Source organism: Phaseolus vulgaris, chromosome 3 (genome assembly GCF_051622355.1).
Source record: "Phaseolus vulgaris cultivar YP4 chromosome 3, ASM5162235v1, whole genome shotgun sequence".
Classification (NCBI taxonomy): domain Eukaryota; kingdom Viridiplantae; phylum Streptophyta; class Magnoliopsida; order Fabales; family Fabaceae; genus Phaseolus; species Phaseolus vulgaris.
The window spans coordinates 11,221,685-11,247,450 of NC_143500.1; the positions used below are offsets into that span (position 1 = coordinate 11,221,685).

Genomic DNA, 25,766 nt, shown 5'->3' on the forward strand with positions numbered 1-25,766 from the left:
TTTAAATATTTATAATTATAAATATTTGATAAAAACTTATTTTTATATTAAATAACATTATTATTTTAATTTTTAATTTTTTTAATTAATATAATTATTATATAAATTTATTTCTTTATTATTAAAAAGTATTAATTATGTTATTTTAGAAGAATTACTTTTTTATAATCTTAATTATATTTTTTATATTTAAATTATAATTCTATTTTAAATAAAATAGTAATATTTTATTTAAAATAAAAAGGGTAAAATAGTAAATTATAAATAATTAATTAAAATATATATATATTCAACTTTCTTCCTAACTCAGCGAAAAAAGTTTAGAATGCGAATTTTTTGGGCTTTCGTGCCTTTTTACATTGATTTTCGAGTTTTCTTTTGCACAGTAAAACTTTGCTTTTCCTTGCCGCCCAGAAACAAACAGGGTCGTATAGACGGTTTTATAAAGAACTGTCTTTGATTGTCAGTGTAGGGGATATTTACAGAATTTTAAAACCTCGCACTTAAGCTTCTTCGCTACCCACTCTTCACTCTCAAAAGCCCCCCCTTATTCTTCCCTGCGCCGCGCAACCACCTCCCCACGCCACCAATCTCCCGCACTGCCGTCACAACCCTAAGCTGCCACCGCACCCCTCTACCTACGTCACTTGCCTCGCGCCCCTGCAACCACCACGCCCCGTACCAACGCGTTGCTGCACCCCACTCCCCCACGTCCACCGCGACTCAAGACCCTTCCACTGCGCCGCACTACAACCCTGTGTGGACAACCGTGTCGCGCCTCAAACCCCACCGGTGCTGCTTCCGGAGCCTTGCGCCAGTGCTCCCCCTCACCGCCCATCAAAACCCACGCACCGAGTGAAACTGCGAAATCCCAATCCCACCCTCTCCGACACACCCAACCATGGTTCCTTTCGTTGACGACGCAACATAGAGGAAGAAACCCCAACCCCAGGTTCCCCCTCACTAATTCTCTGTTTTTTTTCTTGTTTTAATTCGCAAAACGCGATTCCACTTCTTTCTCTTATTGACGTTTGGTGTATAATTTCTGAGCATGTTGTTAGGATGACGACACTCTCGTTGTAGAAGACGTGAAGGACGAAGCTGACGACGATGAAGAAAACGACAACAATGACAAGGAAGACGGTGCTCAAGGTGCTCCTCTCTTTCACTGCATTTTTTATTGTTTTTTTGTCTTAACCTAACGAAATCCTTATTTGGTACTTCTTTTATTGTTTTGTTAATAAAACCCCTTATGTTCTAATTTATCAACTTTTATTATTGAGTTTCCATGTTCCTCGCTTAACTCATTAGACTGGTGATGACTACCTTTCATCCATTTTTTAAAGAGATAACTTATAACGACGGTTCCAAGAGGAATTGTCTTTTATATATATATATATATTAAAATTTAGTTATTTAGTAGCTAAAGTAACGATGTTTGGTTATATGTGTCGTTATAATTCATTTATAACGATACTCAGAATAACGACAGTTCAGAAACCGACTTTATAGGTCCTTTTTAATCGTTGTTAATTTATCTTTTTGTACCAGTGTTATCCTTGTTGGCAAGGTTCTTACTCTCAAGATAGGTGACTTGTTCATGGTCCTAGGTGACTTGAAATTGTAATGGATTCATCCTTTCTAACAAAAAAAATCGAGGGATTAATCAAAGATCCTATAGAAGTTCAAGAGTAAAATGTCACATTTTTTCCAAAATCTCCTGTATTGAAATGGAAAGACTTTGTGAAAAGGAGAGACCACCACCAATAATGAAGTACATGATGGGAAAATGACAAGACATGGTATTTATAGGGAAAAAAGGCAACCTTTGGTTCTTAAATGAACTATATGACTTGAAATGTCATGCCATTTGCATCAATGACATCTTGTGTAAGAATATGTAATAGTTGAGGGACTCATGTGATTCTACACCTATTTTGCTAGTTTTGAAATTCAATTTCTATTAATGAAAAACGTGAAGCTAAATGTTATGGTTAAAAGTATTATCTGAGTCTAATCAAGTAAAAATCTCATATGACTCCTACTCTTATTCCAAGCTCAAATTTTGAGAGCATGTATTGGTCCATTGACAATAATATATGAACATACCAACTTCTCTATGGATAGAGAAATTCAACTTGCATAAGAAATAATTTAATTTGACCATATAAACTTAATAATGAAACCTCCCATGTAATCCAAAATCTACCGTAGAAGAGTGTGAATATTGCATAATTTCATATTTTATGACTATCTACCAAGCCATAACAACCAACCTTAAAAGGCTAGAAAGTAAACAACTATAATCTTATTACATGTTAGCTATCTTACTTGAAAATAAATATAAGATCTCCATACCTATTTAATGAAGGTGCAATTGACTCAAAAGGAGAGGGGGGAATAGAGCCTAAACTTAAATTGCGAAATTGAAAGACAATACAAACAACATTTAAGAAGCAAATATACACAAATTTATATTGGTTCATCCTACCACTTGGGCTACATCCAATAAGCAAACCACTTAAGAGCTTTCACTAATGAGTTTCAACACCTCTCAAGGAACAAGTATTCTACATCTATCTAAGTACAAGTATTCTCCATCTCTCTAGGTACAAGCATTATACACCTCTCCAAATACAAATATTCTATATCTCTCCAAGTACAAGTATTTTACACCTCTCCACGTACACGTATTTCCTATATCTTAAGAGGTCACTAGGTACATTTCACTGTGTGAAGAATTTACAAGGTTTAGCAGACAATCCAATTCACTAGACGCTTTTATATAACAAATATAATTTGTACAATGCAAAACTTTCTTTCTCATTCACACAAACTTTTATTTCACTTTGAAAATGTTTTTTTGTGTTGTTCTTGTTCTTTTTCATCTTTGTCTTCTAGGTATTTATATAGCCCATCGAATATGACCGATTGAGGCTTGCAATCTGCACTTCACCGTTGATGACTTTTTACGGCAAGTGCATCGCATTGTCAGAAGTAATAATTTGTCCCTAAGGACGGATATCGATCCCACAAGGAACAATTTCATTATCAAGTACAATGCTCACTAAATATATAACAGAACAATTAAAAGTGTGTTGAAAATGGTTGTGTTGGCGATGATTAATAAGAAAACAAGAAGAGAATTAGTTGCTTCAAGTTGGAAAAATAGATATTAGGTTTCATCTTTTCACTCTCATGTGTTAAGTTCTTTGGTTGAAATTGATGCCTGTATAAAATTCATTTATATCGATTTCTCGCATATAAAATTATTAAGAATGTTTCCTAAATATCGATTCCTCTCATATTTATAAAAACAACTTAGAGTCGCGCTCAAACGTTGATATCAATTAACATTTCAAGTCTATTTCTAGCATTCAAATATGTTAAATATTGTTGTTTAGGTTAGAACCCTAAAAATACTTTTCAGTCAGATTTAAGATTCTAAATCAAGAGTTAGTAGAAACAAAACAACAATACCAATAATTAATCAAGAACATAATATTATATCATATTTAAATATCACCTAAATACATAAGAGTTCAAACTAATTACTCCCAATCCCAAATGATAGAATTAGCCACCTTAGAAGAAATATTTCAATAAAAAAAAATCATTAAGACAAATCAAGATATATACTTTCTGAATTGCTCTCTTTTATGTTCAATATATGAAAACTATCTATAAATAATTTATTAGTTATTTTGAATCAAATGTTGATTTGTATGATCAGATGTTATCAAATGATGTTCGAAATAATCAAATAATGTTAGAAAACATTCTAAGAACATAAAATCGAGTTTAGATACTCCTTGATGTGTTAGACTGTCTAACGCGTAGAAGATGAAGTGACTGACTAACATACAGACAACGAAGTGAATGTCTAGTGGGTTCATGATAGTTGTTTCATCCAAATCATATTATCCTTTGGAATCATCTAACATATTGAGCATCCAAAGACTGTCTAACGTGTCCTTGTATTGTGAGACCGTCTAAATTGTCCTTGTATTGTGAGAACATCTAACGAGTCTATGCATAATTGAATTGTCTAATGTGTTAATATTGTATAGTTTGACTTTACTTTTTGAACACAGAAACTACCTAACGAGTTTAACTCTGAGATACTGTTTAACTATTTTAATATTACAGTATCGTCTAACATATTTAACCTTAATAAACTGTCTAATATTTTTTTTTAATTCTAGACTTATAACAACTTTGTTAGAAATCTGATTACATCTTATAATAATTAAAACTCACAAATTTTCTTATCATGATATATCTAATAAATATTAAACGTATAAGATATTGAATCGTTTAACATCTTTAACCTTTATGAGATACATCGTTCATATTTTAAATCTATTTCATTTATTTAATCATTCGTATTAATGTCAAAGTCTTTTCTACACATGCACATGTTATCATCTTGGAGGAGATGATTCAAATAAATAATTCAACCTGAAAATATAAAAAATATTAAAACAAGTGATTAAAACACGTAACAACTAAGAAGTAGATGTCTTCATTTAATACGCATGAGTGACAAACTCCTTCACGCGTTATGCCTCAGTTACTTCTTAATTATTTTAACGATAATACACTAAATTTTAAATTTGAATAAGACAAATGTCATAAGACAGAAATGAAAAAATAATAATAAAATTTCTGTTTTTGCTATTAATGATTTCCTCACAACATAATTACTTAATAAATTGGTTATATTTAACAAAATTTTAATTTTAAAAACAATTAAAGTTACAATTGTCATCAAAATATATCATAACATTTATTTCCTTAATTTAAATATTGATTAAAATATATCTTCCATAAATTAATTATTAAAATTAATATTTTTAAGATAAAAATATATATTTTTTAATTCTAATGTTTTTCTTGTATTTTCTAAAAAAAAAAGAGAAATCAAGTGACCATTGGATTCCTCAGTAGAATCTCGACTCTTTCCAAAAAGGGCCAAATAAAACAACGGTTAGGATTGGATTTTCCTTATACAAAATTCTACCTAAAAAATTAAAGTCAGAGAAATGTTGTGCTTTTTGTGTGCTATTGGGGTAAATAATAACTGGAACCGTGCCACGTCTGACAAAAAAAAACGTTATGCAGAGGGATAAATCTGGAAAAGTACACGGGCTTGTAAATGAAATCTTGACTTTTGATTTTTTATTTATTTATTTTTATTTTTATATTTGAGTGGGGAACTCTTTGTTTATTAAAAACTGAGATCAGCGCCGAGGTTTGAGCTTATCATTCAGCATTCTCTTCACAAGGCTGGTCTTCCGAGCTTGTCAACCACCTCGCCCAGAGAGGCAGAGAGAGAGAGAGAAAAAAAAAGCATCGTTAATAACGAATACTTGTAAGCGATGAAAGTTGTGATTAATCCCGAACCGTTTCTTTCCCTACCAAACTCCATTTTCCCCAGCAAGCCTCCATGCAACACTCGCTTTCAGCTTCGCCCCCTCCCAAACCTCCATCGCCACCGCTGGATCAGCCGAAGGCTCTCTTCGACGCTGCAGCCGAGGGCCACGTTGGATTCCACTACCATCGAGCAATTCGGGATTCCGGAGTTCGACGTTCGGAACCCGGCGCTGTCTTCCTCGTATCGCAGTTCGGCACTCCCGAGGCCCAACCAGACTGTGATGGAGGCCCAAGCTAGGGTTTGCACTGGCCCAACCCAGACTCGCCCCCTCGACGAGCAACAAGCCTTCAAGGTCTTCGACACAATCCTCAGATCAGGTTCCTCTTTCTTTCACGTCACATTGATGTGTTATTGTTCGTGGTTTTGGTTTTTACTTTTCTAAAGTGAGAGTAGAATCGGAGAACAATACAAGAGCAAATTGATACTGTTTTATTAGAAAATGGACGGTTTGAGATTTAACAATTTGCCATACTTATGTTATCACAATCTCAAATGTTTGAGAACTTTCTCATCGGTTATTTGGGCAAATCATCAGTTTAGTGTTTGTTTGTGAATCCACTGCGTTCCTCGTATTGCATTTTCTGAGACAGTTTGTAACCTTGAAGTTACAATTTGTTAATTATTTTAGTTCAAAATTCAAAGAAGTCAAGTGACTGAAGTGAAAATATTGACATTTTTTATGCATCAGAGTTAAGTTTAGGGACTGATGTGATCCTAGAGATTTATTTAAATTTCTTTAGTTCGAGGAATTAATATGATATCGTTTTATATTTTTTAGGAACCAAAATGGTGTTTTACCCCAATTATTATGGCTACACTCTGTCCTCCAAAGTATGTATATCAGCTCATAGGACTCTAGTATTAGTCAAGTGCTATGTTGCATTGATACCAGAACAATACCATTACTGAATATTTAAAATTTCAATGAATTAAAATACATTATATATGTTAAATAAGTCATTACTATATTTATATATTTCTGATATTCAATTAATTAATTTATTTTGCTTAATATAATATAATCAATATTTATTTTGATTTGGCATTGGTATCATATTACTAGTAGTATTAAGCGTTTATGTAGTCAAATTTAAATAAAACTGATAGATTCAGTTATGAAAATAAATCTTTCTCTATAATATAAGGGATCACAATATGAAACATCTAGGTTCTGATACTTAAGCCTCTGTATGACACGCTTACCAGTATTTGGTAGGTGTACAATATGGACTGTCACTGATTTTGGAGTATCTGTGCATAAGAGGTCAAGTGTTAGTAATCAATAATCATAATCAAATTTGAATGAAGCCCTACAATCATATCGAATAGGTGGTTTTTGTTGAAATGATGCTTTTCTTTACTAGCTATATTAGAGTCATTGAAAATAAAAAAATAAATTGTTTTGAGATTTTATTACTTTGTATTTAATCTTAGCTAGGGGAGAAATGAAAGATGAAGATGAAGTTTCTAAAGCACAACTTGGGGCATTTTTTGCGGGGATGACAATCCGCGGAAATGCATTTCCTGAGGCAACACAATGGAGTGAAGGGGAAATGCGTGCAATGAAGACATTCTGGCCACTTCTGGTTAGAGTGCTTCCACCTGAGGTGATATTCATTGCAGACCCAGAAGGGTTGATGATGGGTATGGGAAGTTCCATTGGGCCGCAATATGTTGGCAATGGCACCAGCGAGATGCGATTGGTTGGTGCTCTTAGGGAGGTGTTGGCTGGTGGCCATCTTGGATTCGAGGAAGTGCAAGGTGTGTTAAAGGATGTCCTTCCCTTCCAAGAGGGAGATGAAGAGCCCAAGAAAGTAAGTGAGGCTTTGCTTTCTGCATTTTTAATAGGTCAACGCATGAACCGTGAAACTGACCGCGAATTAAAAGCATACTGCCTTGCATTTGATGATGAAATTGGTATGAATTTTAACCCGATTATTCCATTTTGTTCTTTTTAATTGTCGCAAATAAGAATCTTTTTTGTTAATATTATTGTGAGTTGATTCTCAGGCCCTCCTCCTATTGCTGATGTTAGATCATTGACTCATTACGGTGAACCTTATGATGGTAATACACGCTTCTTCAGGAGTACATTATTTGTTGCTGCGGTTAGATCTTGCTATGGGGAGTCTTGCTTACTTCATGGTGTAGATTGGATGGCACCTAAGGTGTGAATTGTTTTCCAAGTGTTGGGTGTTTTGTTTCTTTAAGCAGAAACTAAGATGCTTACTGATCATGAAGTTTTCTGAAATTCTATCCTTGGAGCCGACGAAGTGCATTTTCAAAGTCAATTTTTACTTCTGAATTTCTATTCTTTGATATTTTATCTGCTGATATTTCATACAAAACCATGTTCTATTTCTTGAACAAACTATTGTTTATTTTTTAGGGTGGTGTAACTGAAGAGCAGATGTTGAAATTTATGGGGGCAAATGTAAACTTATCCCCTTCCAAGGCCAAAAAACTTCTTGAGGTATTTTTTTTTTCCAGAAAATAATGTTAGACCATCATAGTGTTTTTCTCATTATCCTCGTTTAGCTTCTATCCTCACTATCTTGTTGAAATTTATTTGTGATCTTTGTCTTTCCAGGATGATGAAGTTGGGTTTGCTTATGTAAGTCAGCGTGAAGCTCGCCCGTCTCTGTATGAGCATCTCACTAAACATTTTGAATTCTAAATTTTTTAAAGATTAACTTATGTATAGAAGTTATGTATGGTATAGCCTTCTACTTATAGACATGGGGAATATTATACTAATGGAAAAGAATTCAGCTGAATGAGAGAAACAATTTTATTGAATTAATGAAGGAAACAATACATTAGCATCCATATATAGAGAACTCTATCCCTAAAGTAATGCTTACAAAGAGATCTCTAGTATCTTACTACAACACACTTATAAATTTTTACAATATCTTCTAACTCACAAAATATTTTCTCCTGACTCAATAGTCCCCCTTAAGCTGGTGAATGGATATCTAAGATTCCCAGCTTGCATATGAGTTCATGAAATCATTTTGTAGGAAGACCTTTTGTAGACAGATCTGTGCTAACTGAAGGCGAGATGTGGCATAAGAAGCGACGTAAGACCACTATCTAGTTTTTCTTTAATAAAGTGTTGATCTATCTCTATGTGCTTGGTTCTATCATGTTGATCTGGATTGTGAGCAATGGTAAAAGCTGATTTATTATTACTATACAGATTTATAGGCTCTTCACATGTCACTTTAAGATTGTTTAGAATAATTCTCTGCCATAACAATTCACACACCCCATGTTCCATAACTCGAAATTCATCCTCTGCACTAGACCTTGCAACAATATTTTGTCTTTTACTTCTCTAAGTCACCAAATTTCCACCCAAGAACATGTAATATCTGTGGTGGATCTCCTATGTAGTAGATTCTACATAATCTTCATTAGCATGCACCTCCATTATTAATTTTCCATTCCTCTTGAACAACAATTTATGTTCACATCCTGTAAATGTCGTTCTTTTGGATCATTCATGAGCTGATTAACTACACTCACAACATAAGTTATGTTAGGTCTGGTGTGGGCTAAGTAAATGTGCTTCCCCACAAATCTTTGATATTGGCCCTTACTCACAACAAAACTTCATCACACCCAATTCTATGGTTTTGTACTATGGGAATTCTAGTGGTCTTGCAATCAATCTTACCAATTTCTTTGAGAAGATCAAGATGATACTTTCTTTGGGAGATAAAAATGCCTTTCTTTGAGTAAGCTACTTTTATCTTAATGATGTTTTTTAATTTTCCTAGATCCTTCATCTCGAATTGAGTAATAAGATTTTCTTTCAAGCTCCGTTTCTCATGTTCATCATCTTCTGAAACAATCATGTCATCCACATAGATCAAAAGTAGAATAAGTTTCCCTTCTAAGGAAGGCTTCATGAACTGAGTATGGTTACCTTCACCCTATCCATACTACATGGAGATCATAACCTGAGTGAGTCTACCAAACCATTTATGGGGTGACCGTTTGAGTCCATACAAGACTTTCTTCAATTGCACACTTTATTCCCTTCAATAAACCTAAAACCTAGTGGAATCTCCATGTAAACTTCTTCCTCTAAATGTCTATGCAAGAAAACAATTTTTGCATCAAATTGCTGCAATTCTCAATCAAAATAAGCTGTTAATGAGAGAATGGTTCTAACAATAATCATCTTTGCTACTGGAGCGTGTGTCTCCTTACAATCAACACCATAAGTCTAAACCTTTTAGCAACTAACCTTGCTTGGTAACGATCCAATGTGCCATCAGATCTATAGTTTATATTGTAAATCCACTTGCGTCCTATTGCCATTTTATCTTGTAGTCTGTTAACAATCTCCCAAGTTTGGTTACTTTTTAAGGCACTCATATCTTCATTCATGGCATGTACACAACTCTCACGGTGCTCTTGAACTGCTGAGTAGGCACTCTAATTGCATCAATGGTAGAGAGGAAACTTTAGTGCTGCACAAAAAGGTGTTTTGTGGACACAAAATGAGAAATAACATACTCGGTATAAGATCGAGTTCCTTTACTCAAAGCAATAGGTAGATCATCAAGGTTATTGAAAGAATTTTGCAAAGGTTCTAAGGCGTTAGAAGAGTGAACACTTACCCCTGGCTTAGACAATTGGACCTATTCTTGGATCAAGTTGGGTAGCTTTTGTCTCCTCTAATATATTATATGGAAGAAATTCTCTAGACAACTATTTTCCTAAGTTGATTATGATTCGAGGACAAAAGTTGCCCTTGTTAGGAAGCAGGTTTAGAAGCATCCATATGAGATGTGCCAGGCAAAGTACTAGGAGTACCAAAAGGGAGAAATGATGACTTAAGAGACTCAATTTCTATAGATCTCTTCCCTGGAAGATGAGGGCACATGTAAAAGGATTTAGTTTCATCTAAAGTGACATCCATAAAAGTAAAAAATATTTTGACTCGAATGATGGTAACAATGATAACCCTTTTTATCAGAGGCATAACCAATGGATATGTTTTTAATAGTTCTAGGATTTAACTTTCCATGGAATTAACTATGAATATGGACAAACACAACACATCCAAAAATCCGACTGTGAAGGCTAGAGAGAAAGGGAACAAATGGAAAAAAGGAAGACGTAGACTCAACAAAACTAAGGTCATCTAAAACTCGAGAGGCTAATAATTTAATAAGTAGGTAGTAGTAGGGACCGTCTCTCCCTAATAAGATTTAGGGATAGATATTTCAAAGAGAAGGGTTCGTGTCACTTTAAGAAAATGCTTGCTTTCTCTTTTCAATGATGTCATTTTTGTTGTGGTTGTATCTATTGATGTGAGTTTATGAACAATACCATTTTTCAAAAGGAATTTAGACATGTCATGATTTACATATTCCCCTCCATTATCAGAATGCAAACGTTTAACAGACTTTCCAAATTGTGTGTTTATCATACTGAAAAATTTGACGAATAAAGTAAAAACTTCAGATTTTCCTTTCACGAGGAAAATCCATGGCATGAGTACAATTATCAATAAAAATGACAAACCGTTTAGCAACAAATATACTAGAGGTTTATGCAAACCCGTAGATATCAGCATGAACCAAACCAAACATGTGACATGATGGTGCTTTACAAATTGACATACATCACACTTGAATGACTTAATAGACTATCATTAGACAAATGTGGAAGAATGTGGAAGATCAACATTGCTTAGATGAGTTGCCATGCTAAACATAAAGATGCCTTAAGGCCCCTACCCCTCTTTTTCTTCCAGAGAAATGTGAACAATAGTGCCCTTTTCAAAGGAGAGAGATGGCTTATCCCCTTTTTATTTAGAGAAAGAGTGAACAATATTGCCGTTTTCAAAGGAGATACGCACCCAAGGCGAAAGTGGTAAACAAGGGCAGGTCTGGAACAACCACCTCAAGTTTGATTATGGCAAAGCAAGCGGTAACAAGAATGACAGTCAGAATTGCTATCTAGCTTTGGAAATGGGTGGTACGTGAAACCTGTTGTAAACAGAAAGTATATATTTCAAAGAAACAGAAAGCAGATATTGCAAACCCACGGTGCCTGGTCATGCAGAAGTTGTTGGCGAACGTGGATTGAAGAAAATGTCAAATGGAGTTGTGAACGTGCAACAAAAACAAATTAGGTGCAATAGCAATTGAAATCAGTTATGGAGATGGAAAAAATCTTTGATTCCTCTCTCTATAAAGAGGGGTTCCATCCTCTCCAAAATCACATCTCTCTCATTCACTCTTTTCATCTTCTTCACCCACCACCGTGAAGCTTCTTTTCTCCTCTCATTTTTCCACTTTCTCTCTCCTCATTTATTTTATTTTATTTTAAGTTTTATATTGGGTTCCATTGGGTATTACTCTTTTAAAGAGTAACTTGTTAGTTTTGATCCTTGGAAATCTCTGGGAAGTTCCTGTTGTATCCTGGGGGACTTGCGCAATACACTGCGGATAAGTCCTTACGGACAGTGATTACTCACGCCTCGGGAAACCAATTTTGTTCGTTTTAAAGCCTATTTTTGCTACAATCGTAAGGACTTATGGCTGAAAATACGGACAACAACAACATTGCTACAGGACCGTCAAATGTTGTTTCCACAACGCAAACCATTTTTGCGAAACCATTTCCGGATGTCTCCAAAATTGAAGTCTTCACCGGTCAGAGTTTCCGACGTTGGCAGGAACGCGTGTCCACCTTATTGGACATGTACGAAGTTGCTTACAACTTCCAAACCCGACTCAACCACGCCTGCGAAACAAGTTGACGATTGGACCCATGCAAATAAGGTATATCGTCACACTTTACTCAGTGTGTTATCTAACGATCTGTTCGATGTTTATGCTTCTTATAAGAATGCGAAAGATATTTGGGATTCTCTTATCCTTAAATATACTACCGAAGACATCGTCAGACAAAGGTTCGTAATTGCAAACTACTACAGCTGGGAGATGATCGAAGGCAAAGAAATCAAAATCCAGATAAATGAATATCACAAGCTGATTGAAGATATCAAAACTGAAAGCATAACCTTGCCGGATGAATTCATGTCCGAACTCTTGATCGAAAAGCTTCCGCAATCTTGGACGGATTACAAACAACAACTGAAGCACAGACACAAACAGATGTCACTATCAGATTTGATCACCCACATCATCATCGAAGACACAAATAGGAAGGAGTGCACTGCTGCAAAGGCCAAAGCTTTGTCTGCCAAAGCAAACGTGATAGAAGACAAACCAGCTCCAAAAAGGTATGAGAAAAAATTTGATCACAAAAAGAAACCTAATAAAAAATTCTCTCGTCCTAGTGGAACTAACCCCACTTTAAACAAAAATAGGCTTTAAAACGAACAAAATTGGTTTCCCGAGGCGTGAGTAATCACTGTCCGTAAGGATTTACCTGCGGTGTATTGCGCAAGTCCCCCAGGATACAACAGGAACTTCCAGGAGATTTCCGAGGATCAGAACTAGCAAGTTACTCTTTAAAAGAGTAATACCCAATGGAACCCAATATAAAACTTAAAATAAAATAAAATAAGTGAGGAGAGAGAAAGTGAAAAAATGAGAGGAGAAAAGAAGCTTCACGGTGGTGGGTGAAGAAGATGAAGAGAGTGAATGAGAGAGATGTGAATTTGGAGAGGATGGAACCCCTCTTTATATAGGGAGAGGAATCAAAGATTTTTTCCATCTCCATAACTGATTTCAATTGCTGTTGCACCTAATTTGTTTTTGTTGCACGTTCACAACTCTATTTGACATTTTTTTCAATCCACGTTCACAACTCTATTTGACATTTTTTTCAATCCACGTTCTCCAACAACTTCTGCATGACCAGGCACCGTGGGTTTGCAATATCTGCTTTATGTTTCTTTGCAATATATACTTTCTGTTTACAACAATCCCCCACATATTGCAAAAGATAAAGATAAAGAAAGAAAAAGAAGAAAAAAAATTGGGTTCATCTAAGATGTAATGCATCAGAGCTGGTATAGCAAGCTATATGAACCAGTCTTAGATTGATGAACTTAACACATAGTGTAGTTGGTATAACAAGCTATATAAACCAAGACACTTAGTATGTGTTAGAAGTTTATCAATCACAATACACTCCCACAATACTTGCTGTTATCGCTGTGTTGCGCTACTAGGCCATGCGCGTGCCTGATATTCATGAGTGCTATAGAGATCTTGCCAAGATCTCCTGCAAGCGGCCCCACTTGACACTCATATAGGTGATTTCATCAAGTGTATGCTGCAAATCATACACCACCCATAAGGGATATGAAAATCATTAAAACTTTGTAAATCATTAAAACTCTTTAACCTCTGAATTTTAACCACAAAGTTTATCCTCTTGATTATGCAGTATCTAGCACTTTCACACACACCATAGGAATGGACAAAATTGATTTAAAATCAATATTAGTGCTAGCAGAACTAACAAGTGATTTGTTTTTACCCATATGAACCTTATTCATGGGATTTCCAATCACAAAGGTTAGGTTTCCATCACTTGTTTGTTTGCAAGTGGCTTAAGTCCCATTCCCCTTGATGTTTCTAAAATCATTTTTCTCCGTAGGGGTTTTGTCAGAGGATCTGCCAGATTCCGTTCTGACTTGACATAGTCAATAGAAATCGTTCCACTCTTTAACAGCTGTTTCACCAAATTATGTCTCAATTGTATATGTCTATTCTTTCCATTGTAGCTTTTATTTTTAGCTATAGCTATTGCCGATTGGCAATCACAATGCATTGATACAAATGGGGTTGGTTTCATTCCTAAAGGAATGTTTGCTAAGAAGTTTTTCAACCACTCAGCTTCACTACCAGCCATTTCTAGAGCAACAAACTCAGATTCCATCGTTGATCTTGCAATAATAGTTTGCTTGGCTGATCTCCATGTAACTGCACCACCCCCAAGTGTAAATACATAACCACCAGTGGATTTTGTCTCATCTGAATCAGAGATCCAATTAGCATCACTGTACCCTTCTAGCAGAACGGGAAATCCACTATATTCAATGGCATAATCCATTGTACCTCTTTAAGTATTTCATGAGTCTCGCTAGAGCATCCTAATGATCCTGACTAGGATATTGAGTGTATCTACTCAATCTACCTACTGCATAAGCAATATCTGGTCTATAAAAGCTCATTAAATGCAATAAGCTCCCAATTATCTGGGCATACTGAGTTTGAGAAATAGATTCTCCTCGGTTCTTCTTTAATTTAGAATTAGCATCATAAGGGGTACTCACTGACTTAAAGTCATAGTAACCAAACTTCTTAAGAAGTTTCCCAGTGTATTTTTCTTGGGATAATAATATACTATCTCCCTTCCTTATGATTTTAACTCCTAGAATCACACTTGCTTCACCCATGTCTTTCATCTCAAACTTAGATCCAAGAAACAATTTTGTTTGAAAAACTATATCATTGCATGTACAAAAAATTAGCATGTCATCTACATACAAACATATAATGACATATTCACCATTTTCAGATCTAGAATACACACATTTATCAGTATCATTGGTAGAAAAACCTTCACAAAGTAAAACATTATCAAGTTTTTCATGCCATTGTTTTGGTGCTTGTTTCAAACCATACAAAGATTTTAAAAGTTTGCATACTTTTTCCTTTTGACCTGGGACTACACAACCTTAAGGTTGAGTCATATAAATTTCCTCTTCTAATTCACCATTCAAAAAGGCTGTTTTAACATCCATTTGATGAATTACTAACTTACGGATTGATGCTAATGCTAGCAACACACGGATAGAGGAAATCCTAGTAAAGGTGCAAAAGTATCAAAGTAATCTATGTTATGTTTTTGAGTAAAACCTTTAGCAACTAATCTTGCCTTATATTTTTCTATGGATCCATCTGGATTGTACTTCTTCTTAAAGATCCACTTACAACCAATGGGTTTTGCTCCTTTAGGCAGATCTACTAAGGTCCATGTATTATTTTTCTTAATTGAATCAAGCTCAGTTTTAATGGCCTTATCCCAATGTTTAGCATCAGGAGCACTAGTAGCTTCTAAAAAACTTATTGGATCATTCTCAACTAGATAAGTATAAAAGTCATCTCCAAAAGATGTTTCCTTTCTTTGTCTTTTACTTCTCTTAACATCCTCACTCAAGGCATCACTAACACTATCTATAGGTTGTTCAGATGTACCACTACTCTTTAGAGGAAAGATGTGTTCAAAGAACTCAACGTTTTTTGTCTGTACTATAGTGTTACATTCAATTATATCACTATTAAGAACTAAAAACCTATAGGCAACACTATGTTCTGCATATCCTAAGAACATACAATCAGATGTTTTAGAGCCTATTTTCCTTTTCTTAGGATAAGGTAACATCACTTTAACTAAACACCCCCACACTCTTAAGTATTTCAAATTAGGTTGATAACCTTTCCACAACTCATAGGGTGTTTTACCAGTTTTCGTATGTGGTATCCTATTTTGCAAAAAACACGCGGTAAGCAGAGATTCACCCCATAAATTATCAGGATTATTAGAACTAATAAGCATGACATTCATCATTTCTTTAAGAGTCCTATTTTTCCTTTCAGCTACTCCATTAGACTCAGGTGAATACGGTGGGGTTACTTCATGAATAATACCTTCTTTTACACAATAATCATTAAATAAAACATATTCACCACCTCTATTTGATCTAATTCTTTTAATTTTCTTATTCAGTTGATTTTCTACTTCCGCTTTATAAGTTAAAAACATGTCAAAAGCTTCATCCTTATGTTTAATTAAATACACTTTGGTGTATCTAGAAAAATCATCTATAAAAGTTACAAAATAATTTTTACCACCTCTAGACATGGTTTGTTTTAAATCAGCAAGGTCGGTATGAATTAAACCAAGAATTTCAATTTGACGTTCTACAGAGTGACATGTTTTCTTCGTTATTTTAGATTCTACGCATACATCACATTTACTATTTTGTTTGTCATGCCTGTTGATTAATCCTAGTCGTTGCAATTTTATAACATACGAAGAATTCACATGTCCTAATCTAGCATGCCATATATCATACGAGTCAACAATATAAGCAAAAGATTTAGATTCATTCATAATTTCAGAAATGTTTAATACAAAAAAGCCTTGATCACAATATCCCTTTCCCACAAAAACATTGTTTTTTGTCATAACAATCTTGTCAGATTCAAATGACACTTTAACCCCAACTTTGCTTAGCAATGCCACAGAGACCAAATTAACTCTAATTGATGGCACATGTAGCACATCATTCAAAGCCAGAGTTTTACCAGATGTGAGCTTCAAAAGAACTTTTCCTTTTCCTAGGACAGGAGTTGTCCTGGAGTCATCAAGATATACTTGTTCTTCTCCATCCCCCACACTTGTGTAGGAGGTAAACACATTTCTGTTTGCACAGATGTGTCTGGTAGCCCCAGAGTCTACCACCCATTTGCGCTCACATTTGTCACAAGGTTTACTTGTGAAACAACTGCCACAATTGTATCTTCCTCTTCGACTAGATTTGCCTTAGGAAGATATTCGTTTTTAGCCCTATGTCTGCACTGAGGTGCATGATGACCTAGCTTTCCACAGACAAAGCAATTACCCTTTTTCTTGAAAGTGAGGTTAGTTCCACTGGGACGAGAGAATTTGTTATTAGGTTTCTTTTTGTGATCAAATTTTTTCTCGTACCTTTTTGGAGCTGGTTTGTCTTCTATCACATTTGCTTTGGCAGACAAAGCTTTGGCCTTTGCAGCAGCGCACTCCTTCCTGTTTGTATCTTCGATGATGATGTGGGTGATCAAATCTGATAGTGACATCTGTTTGTGTCTGTGCTTCAGTTGTTGTTTGTAATCCGTCCAAGATTGTGGAAGCTTTTCGATCAAGAGTTCGGACACAAATTCATCTGGCAAGGTTATGCTTTCAGTTTTGATATCTTCAATCAGCTTGAACCCATACACATATAAGGTAAACGCGCATGGGAGAGTGTGACAACTTTGATGACGGTGTGACTTCCGGAGTTCAAAATAGAGGACGACGAACCTCTTGGTTTGGACATTGGTCAAGTTGGTGGCTACAACGGCGATGGTGGTGATGGTGACAGCCAAGTGAAACACAAACTAGGTGCACTTTAGGCAACCCAGCTAAACAAAGGAAATGGGTGCATCTCAAGCAACCCTAGAAGGAAGCTGCATCTAAGAAGACAATGGAAGAATGCGGAAGCATAGCCCTGAAGATGGGGAACTTTGATACAAAATTGAAAAAAGCTGTATGAGGGAAAATATCTTATTTAATTGAATGAGTGAAACAATTCTTTAGCATCAATATATCGAGAACTCTATCTCTAAAGTAATGATTGCAAAGGGATCTATGGTATCTTACTACAACACACTTGTAATTATTACAATATCCTCTTATCACAACACACTTTTAATTAGTACAATATCCTCTTATAACTTAATAATTTCTCCTCACTCAACAATACTAAAATTATAGATTGAATCAAATATTTAGCTAGTCCCTGTTCAATAGCCCATAAGTTTTGGTATAATGCAAATTTCTCTGTTAGTTAATTTTTCTTTCTCATAGGAGTGAAACTAAACCAAATAGGGACCATATTACCGGGTTTTGAAATTGTAGGGACTATTTTGCATTTTATAAAACTAGGGGCACTTCATTAAACAGTATTAAATGATGGGGACTTTATTGAGTGTGGTAAAACTATATGGACTAGTCCAATATTTGAATCAGGAGAAAAAAAAGATGGACATAGATACAAAAGTGAGGGTAAAGTTGTGTTCTGATGTTGAGAAAAGAGAAGCAAAACAATTATTTTCCATTATTTTAACCTAATTGGCATGTTCTATTCCACTATTATCCCTATTGGTGCATTTGTTATTATGTTGCATCCTCCCTTAAAAGCTATCTTTGAAGGGGGAAGAACCAACCCATTCAAGTTCTCCACCAACATCTCATACTACTTGATGTGGGACTTGGGTTACCCAGAATACCCTAAGTCTCTAATGACTTTAGTAAAATACAACAAGAATAGCAGTGAGATTGAATGGGGTCGATTAATATGGGTGGGTGGATATTGTTAAAAATGGTATATAAGTCATTTTGTAACTCATACTAACAAAGACTAATGCTGCTAGCCATAAAGGGTGAAATTATAATATCCCTTAATAATATATAGGGGAGTTGTATTCAGGAACCAAGTTTATAACAGTACTATTTGGAATGGAGATTAAACTTGTTTCCCCTCTCCACCCCCCTCTTTTTTTCCCTACAGCTACTCTTTAATTGGGATTAGGGAGCACATAAAGAAACGGCCTCCGCTTGCATCAACCGAAAAGGTTCAGCAATATGTAAAGGTGGGATGCAGACTTGTTTTTCTTTTGTTAATTTTATTAATCTCTTAGTTTATAACTTGATTCTACATTAACAATTTTAAATTCACCAATGAATAATCTATTTTTAATTTTAGTCTTTAGATGTATCATAAGCCATTATTTGTTAAAAAAGGTTATTTGTAAATTTTCCAGGTGATTTTACTATCACATTATATTTCCTCTCCTTGATAACATAGGACATTTAGTTGTGCACTCCCTGTACCATATTAACAAGTTATTAGATTTTTGTGCATGAAATTACCAAAGAAATCAATAAATAACTTAACGGTCAATTTAGCACAAATTTGAATTTTTTAGAAGAATAATTTTATGTGGAAGAATTACTTAAGTAATGTAGGTTTCAACCTAAGGAGTGCTAACAAGTTAAAAACTTAACTCTTCTTTTGGTTCTTTGATTCTGAAAATACCAAAAGGGAGTTCTTTTTAAAAGCCTAAAAAATAAAAGCTTGTGGTTGCTCAAATGAAATAAATACCACACACTAGTCTCACATGAAAAAAAACTGTTTGTTTATTCACTTTTAGCTAAAGCCTATATGAGTATTGGAATCATGACTTGGTAAGAAAAGTAAAAGGAGGTAAGAAAAGGGTTTAGGAGGTGAACCATGAAAGATGTTTGGTGAAATTATTATAAGGGATCTAATGGTGAATAATATGACTAAGAATTTGGTTTTAAGTTCAATGTCATGGTATGATTCATATATCCGACTCACCTAGTGGGGCAAGGTTACTGTTGTCGTTGTTGTAGTATATGAAAATTCTGTATTTTGAATGTAAGTCTTAACTGAATGGAAGAGACCATGAATTGGATGAAAATTTTCTTTTTCTTTCTCCTATAAACCTTAACCAATGAAATTGGCCCAAGTTATGGGGTTACCAAGCATGATTTCCTTTTTTTCATAGAAGTCACCATTTTCCTATTTAGTTAAAAACGTACATTTTTCAACAGGCAAGTGGCAAGGAAGCTCTTGTAGCTGGGTTTTATCATGAAGGTTATGAAGAGCCATTGTTAATGCTCATGAAAAGAAGGGGAGTGCATTCAGGTTTGGTAGTGAAGGTTGGGATTCCACTTTTAATGCTTCTCAGTCTGTGAACCTTTTGTTATCATTCTTTTCCAACATAAAAATATTGATTTGCTTGTATTATGAACTTTTGTTTTCTTATTAAATTGGTTAAATAGTCCTAATATTATATATTAATATCGGAAGTTGCTAACACCTTAGCAAAAGAAGCCACACCACGTTGATTTTGCTCATTATGTAGGGAGAGGAAGGGGGACTCTCATTGACTACAAGATTGCGATCAGCTAACACAACTAGGGGACTTCCTGTGAACTACTGTTCAGGGTTCCGTGCACTTGATGTCTCGTCCTCAATTGACCTTGGTGGTATGTATTGGTTCCTTGTTTGTTTCTATGTATTATTTGCGAACTTAAATGATTACTTCTTCATAATGTCCAAGTCTATAAATGTTATTATTTTAGTTTTTTTTTTCAAAGCAAATTGACAACCCTGTCACTATGCCAGTTTCTGATCAGCGAACTGATAATTCTGTACTACATCATATCTTAGATTGATGCCCATAAAGTATTTTTATTTTTTATATTGCAGGAGTGACACGTCAAGGTTTTAATCTCGAAGTCAATGCCAAGGAGTACGGTTTCCAACCCACAGACACACCAAGAACTGATAGATCGGTAACGTTCTTTAGATTTTTGTATTTTCTTCTTTTGATCTTATTCTATCCTATATTTGAAACTTATTAGCAATATGTTTGCACTTAACTATTCCCAATATATTTAAAATTTTTCTGTTGCAGTTGTAAAGATTGCCTTTATTAAACATGTATGTATGTAAAGCTGAAGAAATTTTGATGTCCCCTCATGCAGAGGATTGGACATTCCAGCTGTGGGAATAGATATTTGTGAGTAGTCTAATAGAATCCGATAGTGGATGGTATAATAAGCCCAACAAATCTAGTTAGGATAAGTTTTGATACCATATTAGAGTCTAACTCTTCTTCACAAAACTCTAACTTATAATATGAGGTTTGCCTCTACTTGTATATTGTAAATTAGTCATATCTTTACTAAATATGGGATCTCCAACATAGATTGACTGAAATTAAACTTAAGAAAACTCTGATAGAAAATAAAATACGTAACCATTTCAATTTATGAACCATGAGAAAGATCTCTGATTCTGTGCTAGTCATTCTAGCATTAATTATCTCTTGGTGAGTTCTGTTGTCTTTTGTATTGAGTTCTATCTACCTACCTAACTTTCAAACACAATGTTTGAATAATATATTTCATAAATTATCTTTACTCCTTGCATGCGTGTGCTATTTTATCAATGAACTAGGAGGACCATCATTTATGAATTGTACTACTTTGTTCTGACCATTTCGTGAATTTTGTCTGGAAGTTTATTCTTTGGTGATGTGTTGAAATGTCAAATGTTAAGTCTCATTAAACTATTATATAATGTAATGTCATTGCAGGTAGAAGGTCTCTAGTGTGTAGTCTGTTTTACATTGTGAGATGTTAACTGCCATTATTATCATTTTTCCCTTTTGGAACTCCAGGTCTCAAAGAACATTGAATTTGGTTTATCTGCTCTCTTGGGAGAAAAAGGACCAGCGTATGATCGAATTGTCTTGAATGCTGGAGTTGTGGATCACTTGCTTGGAGTTGATGGTGCAGAAGATATATCTGCTGCGCTGGATAGAGCCAGAGAGGCCATCGACAGTGGTAATGCTCTAAAACGACTTCTAAACTATATCAAGGTCTCCCACAAAATGGGTTGAATTTTTTAAGCATTGCAAAATACCTTAGTTTTACAACGTGTTGAACATGTGAGGGATTAAAGGGGTAGGAAAATGAAAATGAAAAAAAGAAAAAATTGGAGAGGCATCTGATTTTTTTCTTTTTACTTATCAGTTTTGAGGATTTTATTACGTTTTGTATAACAATCTCCAACATGCTTAGAACCCACAGATAGCAGCTTCATTTGTAATTAATAGACAAATGCTAACCCGTGTGCTTAGGACACTGGTTAAAAATGAAAAGGGAAATCTTTGAATTGGAATGCATAAAAATGTGTTCTTTTTATGAATTTTAATGCACTTCAGTATATGATTTTCAACAATATATATGTTTTTCTTTTAATATCTTGACCAATATCGCTAAGACATTGTTTAGCAAGTTCCTAGTCAAGAGTAGGAATTATGTATTGTTTTATTGGAAGTTGAACATTGTAACTTCCTCCAAATTTTTAATTAGAGAACTTGACAAATTAATTGCCAACGTGTACTAGATAATTTTTATTGTGCTCGACCATGGTGTTTTGGTCTCGATTTTGTTTGTATGCTTTAAGACTCTCACTCCAACAAATATAGGATTTCAGTTGGTTTTCAATTTAGAAAGAGATTAATTTCATAAAATCAATTATGATTTTGATTTGTATCAATGAAATAATCTTTTACACGTAAAATTTGAATGAATAAACTTGTTCTTGGAGATTAGTCTCCACAAGATTTAACTCCTCCCTTTGATATCTTCCGGGCTAGATTGTCCTTCACATAATAGTTTTAGATGACTTAATAAATTTACAATAAATGTCAATTGTAAATACATGGAAACATTAAATATTTATAGCATTTTCATGAATCTTTTTACCTAAATGAGCTTAGTTTAACAGTGTTTGATTCCATAATTATACTCATAATGTTTTCTACGTGAGTATCTAACATGGTTTTTTAGTGTCGGTTGGTACATTGGTCCTGGGAAGTGAGTATTGTGAAAAAAGAGAGAGGATTTCATATCTTTGCACGAGACCTTATGAATTTTATCCATCTAAGCTTGAGAAGAAGGCTTTGCTTCCTCCACCCAATCAATTCTAATCTCCACCCTATTAATTTTTGAAAAACCAATTTTTGGAATAAATTTTTGCGTTCTGGAAATGAAATTTTGGATTAGAATTGAAAAATAGAAAATCTTATTCTTGAAAGACAATTTTGTAATACAAATGATATATTTCGGAAAACAAAATTCATAAACATTTTAAAAAAGTGATTTTGGAAACAAAAATCTAGAACCAGAAAGACTCTTTTGAAAAATTGTTCTGATAAGTCTGATCCAAAAAGGTGTTATGAAAATCTAAATCCAAAACTGTATCATGAAAAACTAAAGATAACATTTTTTTTTATTTCGCGTTAGTAATAGGGTACAAATTCAAATTTAATGGGTGCACCAGAAAAAAAGTGGGAGAAGAAAAAAAATGTCAAAGCGTCTTTTATTAAGAAAGAAAATTTTGAGTATCCATACGAAACTGTTTCAATTAGTAAACATCGAGATTTCGTGTCAATTTATCATATTTGATAAAGTAATATAGGTTGAGCTTAAAAGTTCTGAACTGATCGAAATATCAAATATTTGATAGAAAGAGTGACTGGAAACAGACAAATTAGATACTCTACTGTACTCAGAAAAAAAATAAAAATGCAAACTGTTAAAAAACATACGGATTTCAATTGATACAGTTTGTTATGTGGCGTGTTAGTGTATAAGAGTTGGCAATGTGAAAAAAATTGAAGATTAAATAAAAAATAGATCTTATTTTAGGTTATTAGTCCAAAAAAGAAAATGAAGTCGCGGAAAATCGGAACAACTTTGGTTTGCAAATGTCTTGTACTTAGTTTGTAGGTTTTTTCTTTCTACACCCCTATCATTACTATTTGCAATCTGTACAAATAGAAAAAGACAAAACTACCCTGTTGTAGTCGTGCAACTGCCATCATTACCGCCTCTACATCATTGCTGCCACTGCCGTCACGACCGTCACTGTATGATCGCTGTTGCATCTTCATTCGTTGTTGCATATTTGAGAGGAGGAAGAAAAAGAGATAGAGCTCATTTTGAGCTTATTATGGAAATAAAGCTCGTTTTGAAAGTTTTTATATATGTTTTCAATTGTTTTGGAAATTTTGTTTCAGAAAGTTTGTTTTGAAATGTATTTTATGTGTTTCAAAAAACTTGTTTCGAAAAGTTTGTTCTAGAAAAATCGTTTTGAAATGTATAAAATGTGTTCTAAAAAGTTTGTTTTGGAAATTTTGTCCCAAAAAGTTCATTTTGAAATGTGTTTTGGAAAGCATGTTTTGAAAATTTTATTTTAGAAATTTTGTTTTGGAAATCTTGTTCCAAAAGTTACAGAAAACTTATTCTTGAAGACTTTTAGAACATATTTTTTAGAGCTACTTTTATGAGAAATGTTAGATGATAAATCTCATCTCAAATGAATTTTTCAGTTTTCAGTTATATCCTGCATAGGTTAACTTTATGAGTTGTAATTACATTTATTTGCTTTATCAATTTTATTTGTTTTATAAATGGAGTACTCAATGATGTGATTAATAAAACATAATCTTTTCTTGAATTCTTTTCTCCTTTTTCTCTTATTTATTGTTCATTTTCCTACAAATGAGGTATATAAAACTAATATGGTATGAGATTTTAAGAGCTATAAACCATTTGTTTTGCTTATCTGTTATACTCTTTATTCTTTCACTTTGGCAAGACAAGGCTAAAAGAGAAACAATTCCTATTTTTGCATATATTGTGGCAGAAGTAGTATTACAATGGACATATGTTATCATAAACATGGATTTCTATCCGGTGAAAAATTCAAGCACAAAGCAAATAAATATGCTAATTAGACTGCATTCGTTAATGTTCAAGAAGAGGTTGCTCCTTCCAAGGCTAATCCACAAAATTCTAACATTCATATTTTTCAAGAACAGTACGACAATTTAATGACTTTGATTCAACAATCATTTTCTAAAACCCTGTTATGAATCATATCAGTACATCTCAATTAATTTAGCCAAATCAAGTAAGTTTTGTAGTCGCTAAGTGGGCTACAAATTAAATATACTACAATAAAAATATTTTCTTTTCCATTCATAGTAAGTCACCTATATTAGTCTCTTTAGCTAATGAAAATCAATTAAGTGTTAATCGTTACGATAGAGTTCAAATCTCTCCCTTACTAACTTTGACTAATGTTTTATATGCACATTCATTCGTTGCAAGTCAATTTGATCCGTATTTCAAGATTAACCACAAATAACAATTGTTTAACCATTTTTCAACTTACTATTTGTTTCATTGTTCAAATGCAACCATGAAGAGTGATTGGTATAGTTGAGAGATCACACAACCTTTATCAATTGAGAACTTCCAATATCCATCAGGTGTCACAAAGCAAAATTGGGACAAATAGATATGACATTAAGATTTCATATATTCCTAATAAGACTGTCAACATCAATAAATTGTGTAGATACTAATAATGCTACACTTTGGCATTTTATAATAAGACATTTGCCTCATGATAGGTGGAAAACTTTGTCATCATATTACTCAAATATTTTCATAGGTTTTGTTGATCCTTTTGAAACATGTCATTTTTCTAAACAAGAGATTACCTTTTTCTTTTAGTTTTACTAGATCAACTCAATTTTTTAATTTGCTTCATGATGATATATGGGGTTCTTTGAGTTATGTTTTTGTTGAATGGTATAAATATTTTTTAACTCTTGTAGATGATTTTACCCAATATACATGATTTTTTTTAATGAAAAGTAAAGCTAAAGACACACATTTACCAAATTTCATCAACATGATTGAAAAATAGTTCAATACTTATTTGAAAGTATTAAGAAGTGATAATGACATTGTTCATCAAACTAGTTATGTGGAAACACCACAACAAAACAATGTTGTTGAATGCAAACATCAATATATTTTGAATGTCACTCGTGCACTGATTTTTCAGTCTCAACTGTCTTTTTATTTTTGGTCATATTTTTTTAAGCACTTTGTTCATTTA

The 25,766-nt window shown here is 33.9% G+C and overlaps 1 protein-coding gene and 1 long non-coding RNA gene across 4 annotated transcripts; both read left to right on the top strand.

The window, feature by feature from the left end:
* Window positions 1-381: 381 nt before the first annotated feature.
* Window positions 382-4,380, top strand: LOC137805802 (uncharacterized). 2 transcript variants are annotated; one of them, XR_011080239.2, is made up of 3 exons: window positions 392-952; window positions 1,062-1,152; window positions 1,552-4,380. It is a non-coding gene; the product is annotated as an uncharacterized LOC137805802 (long non-coding RNA). The 2 variants fall into 2 exon arrangements; XR_016519563.1 differs by lacking the exon at window positions 1,552-4,380 and having other exon boundaries at window positions 382-952; window positions 1,062-1,282.
* An 829-nt stretch (window positions 4,381-5,209) lies between these two features.
* LOC137806577 (anthranilate phosphoribosyltransferase) lies at window positions 5,210-21,975 on the top strand. 2 transcript variants are annotated; one of them, XM_068606778.2, is made up of 10 exons: window positions 5,210-5,754; window positions 6,872-7,354; window positions 7,448-7,605; window positions 7,827-7,910; window positions 8,028-8,080; window positions 18,759-18,840; window positions 19,826-19,933; window positions 20,140-20,263; window positions 20,487-20,572; window positions 21,463-21,975. In XM_068606778.2, exons 1-10 carry the CDS (start codon window positions 5,382-5,384, stop codon window positions 21,682-21,684), a joined length of 1,773 nt encoding a protein of 590 aa, XP_068462879.1. In that variant the 5' UTR covers window positions 5,210-5,381; the 3' UTR covers window positions 21,685-21,975. The 2 variants fall into 2 exon arrangements, 1 of the variants encoding a protein (XP_068462879.1); XR_016519438.1 differs by having other exon boundaries at window positions 5,234-5,754; window positions 8,028-8,520.
* Window positions 21,976-25,766: the final 3,791 nt, after the last annotated feature.

What these genes read in the sequence shown, in the direction of transcription:
- LOC137806577 (XM_068606778.2), top strand. Translation starts at nt 5,382, where the DNA reads ATGAAAGTTGTGATTAATCCCGAACCGTTTCTTTCCCTACCAAACTCC. An exon ending in AGGTTCAGCAATATGTAAAG is followed by an intron (nt 18,841 to 19,825) that starts GTGGGATGCAGA and finishes ATTTTTCAACAG; the next exon opens with GCAAGTGGCAAGGAAGCTCT. An exon ending in GTCCTCAATTGACCTTGGTG is followed by an intron (nt 20,264 to 20,486) that starts GTATGTATTGGT and finishes TTTATATTGCAG; the next exon opens with GAGTGACACGTCAAGGTTTT.